We start from the raw sequence: 4,627 nt of genomic DNA on the forward strand, positions 1-4,627 counted from the left end.
CAAATTCAACATCCCGATCCCCCCTCCCACCTCCCTCTCCACCCGATTCCTCTGGGTCTTCCCAGTGCACCAGGCCCGAGCACTTGTCTCATGCATCCCACCTGGGCTGGTGATCTGTTTCACCATAGATATGTGTAAACATCCCACCCTCACCTTCTCCCACAGAGTTCAAAAGTCTGTTCTGTAATATAGGGTTATCATTACCATCTTTCTAAATTCCATATATATGTGTTAGTATGCTAATGTTCTTTATCTTTCTGGCTTACTTCACTCTGTATAAGGACATCTCATTAGGACTGATCAAATGAATTCTTTTTAACGGCTGAGTAATATTCCATGGTGTATATGTACCACAGCTTCCTTATCCATTCATCTGCTGATGGGCATCTAGGTTGCTTCCATGTCCTGGCTATTAACTGCATGGAAATGGAGTATGTTGTTAGTAATGAAAGAGAATTCTGTTTTTTAAGGACAAGCAACAAAAAGACAAATCAATGATTACTGACTGACCTAGATGAAGAAACCATTAAAATCAGGTGGGATGTAGATCTTCATACATTGCTGGTATTCCCTGTGGAATATATGTATCAATAATATGGATAAAATTATGACCACTTAAAATCAAAATTAATGTAAATAAAAGTTTTTTGAGGATTAGATTATCAACAAACTAAGCAGAGATTATATAAGTCTATAAGCAGGGACTATATTTCTTAGGCGCCAGAAGAATAGACTTCTTTTGAGCAAATGTCTATCCATTTCATTTGAACACTTGTCCCTGAATTCTCTGCTAAAATCATTGGCAGAAAATTAGCAATGTGGGCACATGTTAATTTAGGATAAATTTTGCTTAGTTTATTGTAAAATGCTTTATTATTTTATCTTGGTTTCCTTTTTTCTCTCCCATTCCTGTTGTTTCTCTTTTATACCAGACTGGTGACTTTATGAAGGTTAAATCTCCCTGATTTCTTAGTTTCAGAGGACTCTGGACTTGATCATATTGACTTTATTCCATGGGATCAATTCTCCATGGCCAATTCCTCCTGTGTTACTGAGTTCTTCCTGCTGGGTTTCTCCAGCCTTGGGGAATTGCAGCTTGTCCTCTTTGTGGTCTTTCTCTGCCTCTATTTGATTATCTTGAGTGGAAACATCACCATCATCTCAGTCATCTGCTTGGATCACAGCCTCCACACACCCATGTACTTCTTTCTATGTGTCCTTTCTACCTCTGAAACTTTCTACACAATTGTCATTCTGCCCAAGATGCTTATCAATCTGCTCTCTGTGCTCAGGACACTGTCCTTTGTGAGTTGTGCTTCACAGATGTACTTCTTTCTTGGTTTTGCTGTCACCAATTGCCTGCTTCTGGGAGTGATGGGCTATGATCGCTATGCTGCCATCTGTCAGCCTTTGCACTACTCCATTCTCATGAGCTGGAGGGTATGTGGGCAACTGGCAGTGACTTGTATTGTCAGTGGTTTCCTAATATCTCTACTGGGAACAACTTTGGTCTTTAGCCTCCCTTTCTGTGGCTCCAACAAGGTCAACCATTATTTTTGTGACATTTCACCAGTCATCCGCCTCGCTTACGCGGAAACCTACATTAATGAACTGGTCATCTTCATTGGTGGGGTCTTGGTCCTTGTTGTGCCCTTGATCTTCATCTGCATCTCTTATGGATTTATCACCTCTGCTATCCTGAAGATCTCATCAGCTGAAGGCAAACGAAAAGCATTCTCCACCTGTGCCTCCCATCTCATTGTGGTCATTGTCCACTACGGCTGTGCTTCCTTTGTCTACCTGCGACCCTCAGCCAAATATACATCAGGAAAAGACAGGCTGGTGACAGTAACCTATACAGTCATCACCCCACTGTTGAACCCTATGGTATATAGCCTAAGGAACAAAGATGTACAGCTGGCTATTAGGAAAATGATTGAGAAGGCTAGGTTAAGATTTTATAATTCTGTTAAGACTTTATAACTAATTTCTTTTTTAATAGTACACACACATTTGGATCAAACGTATCACTAATGTTTAAGTCATGAAAGTTTCTAGTCTATTCATCTGTATAACTCTGTGGCCTTGGATGAGATTTTTGACATTGTGAGGCTGTAGTGTTCTTATGTAAAACAAACTTAGTAGTATGTTCATCTCAAGGCTTATGCTGAATTAAGGGCAAAAGTTTCCTTATCAAGGCAACTTTCACTAAAAGACAACTCTCCTACTCCTCTTCCTCCAGAGATAGTTCTCAAAAGGATCTTAACAGTCATTATCTCTTACCCTATGTTTGGCTTGCTAGCCACAAATCTCTGATTGTCTCCTTTGTTTAAGATTATGCCCAGCTGAAAATGAGTTGCTGAGGCCTGAATATAGTGTGGATATAGGAGGAACATCTGATTGGGGGAAAAGTTACTGTACTAGTAATTAGAAAACTATTTAGGTCATGACTAAGAAAACTATGGTTGTTCCCCAAATCTAAACTTTGTATATAGAATATAGGGATAATATAATTTTCCTTTTATACTTTCCAGGGTTTTTGTTTGTATCTAATGGATAAGATGAAAGCAAGCATAAGTAAAATGCAAAGCTGGATATAACTTAAGACTCTTAAGACTTAAGAGCCAGTCTAAGACTTTACACATCTCTGCATGACCTTCTGTTTCTTTCAGAGTCTCCAAAAATTATATTTCTAGGTGTCTTTTCTGACCAGCCATTTGAACTACTCTTTAGGGAGTAGGGAATGTGCTATATCAAAAATACATCTGCATGTGAAACAACTCCTTCAGATCACTTTCTGAAAGTTGGCAGAAGACCCCAGACTTTCAAAAAGGCAAACTAATCTCCACAGAATGAAGTAGGGCAAAATATATAAGAAAACAAAGAGACAAAGGATTTGGAATAAGACCTGTGCCTCGGAGAGGGCTCCATGAAGGAGGAAAGTTTCCTCACACTTGGAAACCCTCTCATGGGTGGGGAAAGGGGAAACTCTGGAACCTCTGAGGAGAATACAGCAACAGGTGCTCGGAAGGCAAAATGGAGACAATTTATCACAGGGATTGTTGTTGGCCAGCACTTCCCAGCAGAGATGCTGTTTGTATGCCCATCATGGCAAACAGGGACTGGGTGCTGAGGCTCAGGCTTCGGGGGTTGGGCTTCAGGGGTTGAACTTCAGGGAGACGACTGGGGTTGACTGCCATGAAGGTGAAGGGGCTAATTTAACACAGCTGAGGGAGTCCAGAGAAAAGCCTGAGCCTGCCAGAGAGGCAAGAGATCATTGTCACAGGGACCACATCCCTTCACACCCTCACAGATCACAGGACCCTGCCTTTGCAAGTGCCGTAGGTGGGATGAGCAGTGGTGTGGACTGCAACCTCAGAGATAGACTGCCAAAGCTGCCATGAGTGCTAGAGGCGGGACTACCTGCGATTGCAGTTTGAGATCCCAAAGAGGTGAATGCAGGTCAAATGGTCACTTCCAAAGCCAGGGCAAGTTCCAGAGGTAGGGGAAGAAATGGCTCTGTGGTTCCAAACCCAGAAGTAGCAGCTGCCATCAAGCCATTAGCAGGAACAGGTCATTCCCCACACATCCCTGGGAACCTATGCAGCTTGGCTCTGTTGAGGAACACACAACTAGGGGCCAACTCCCCTAGAGGAGCACACAAACCAGCTTGAACTGTAGCAATTTCCTACAGGCCTTGGCTGCAGCAGGCACCATTCAGTTCAGTTCAGTCGCTCAGTCGTGTCTGACTCTTTGCGACCCCATGAATCGCAGCACACCAGGCCTCCCTGTCCATCACCAACTCCTAGAGTTTACTCAAACTCATGCCCATCGATTCGGTGATGCCATCTAGCCATCTCATTCTCTGTCATCCTCTTCTCCTCCTGCCCCCAATCCCTCCCAGCTTCAGGGTCTTTTCCAATGAGTCAACTCTTTGCATGAGGTGGCCAAAGTATTGGAGTTTCAGCCTCAGCATCAGTCCTTCCAATGAACACCCAGAACTGATCTCCTTTAGGATGGACTGGTTGGATCTCCTTGCAGTCCAAGGGACTCTCAAGAGTCTTCTCCAACACCACAGTTTAAAAGCATCAATTTTTCAGCACTCAGCTTTCTTCACAGTCCAACTCTCACATCCATACATGACTACTGGAAAAACCATAGCCTTGACCAGATAGACCTTTGTTGGCAAAATAATGTCTCTGCTTTTTAATATGCTATCTAGGTTGGTCATAACTTTCCTTCCACCATAGCACATCCCAATTGTGTCTAATGTATCCCTTCATCTCCCCAGGGTGAAGGGGCAAATAAGCCCTCATAAGCTGTCACTTTCACCCTTTCTTGTCTGGGTAGGGAGCAGACATTGGAGGGAGGCCTACAAGCAGAGGGAGGACAAAAAATCAAAGCTGCTCACACCAGGGGCTGTGTGACCACAGGATAGAGTAAGTTACTCCTGCAGCTAAAGGTACAGAAAACTTACCCCTTAATTAGCCTGGTGCTGTGGACTCTGGGAACAATTGTGGACATTGGAAGCAAGTGCAATCTGGAGTAAGGCCAGATATGAGTCTGAGCTGACCTCACAACACCCACAGCAGGCCCAGAAACCTTCCTAGACATACTAGAGGACTTC

At 43.3% G+C, this 4,627-nt stretch overlaps 1 protein-coding gene across 1 annotated transcript; it reads left to right on the forward strand.

Moving 5' to 3' along the window:
* Positions 1 to 1,029: 1,029 nt before the first annotated feature.
* LOC122431325 (olfactory receptor 10R2-like) lies at positions 1,030 to 1,983 on the forward strand. The gene has a single exon (XM_043452603.1). The coding sequence runs from the start codon at positions 1,030 to 1,032 to the stop codon at positions 1,981 to 1,983; it is 954 nt and encodes a 317-aa protein (XP_043308538.1).
* The last annotated feature ends 2,644 nt before the right edge of the window (positions 1,984 to 4,627 follow it).

This window comes from Cervus canadensis, chromosome 2 (genome assembly GCF_019320065.1).
Source record: "Cervus canadensis isolate Bull #8, Minnesota chromosome 2, ASM1932006v1, whole genome shotgun sequence".
Taxonomy (NCBI): Eukaryota; Metazoa; Chordata; class Mammalia; order Artiodactyla; family Cervidae; genus Cervus; species Cervus canadensis.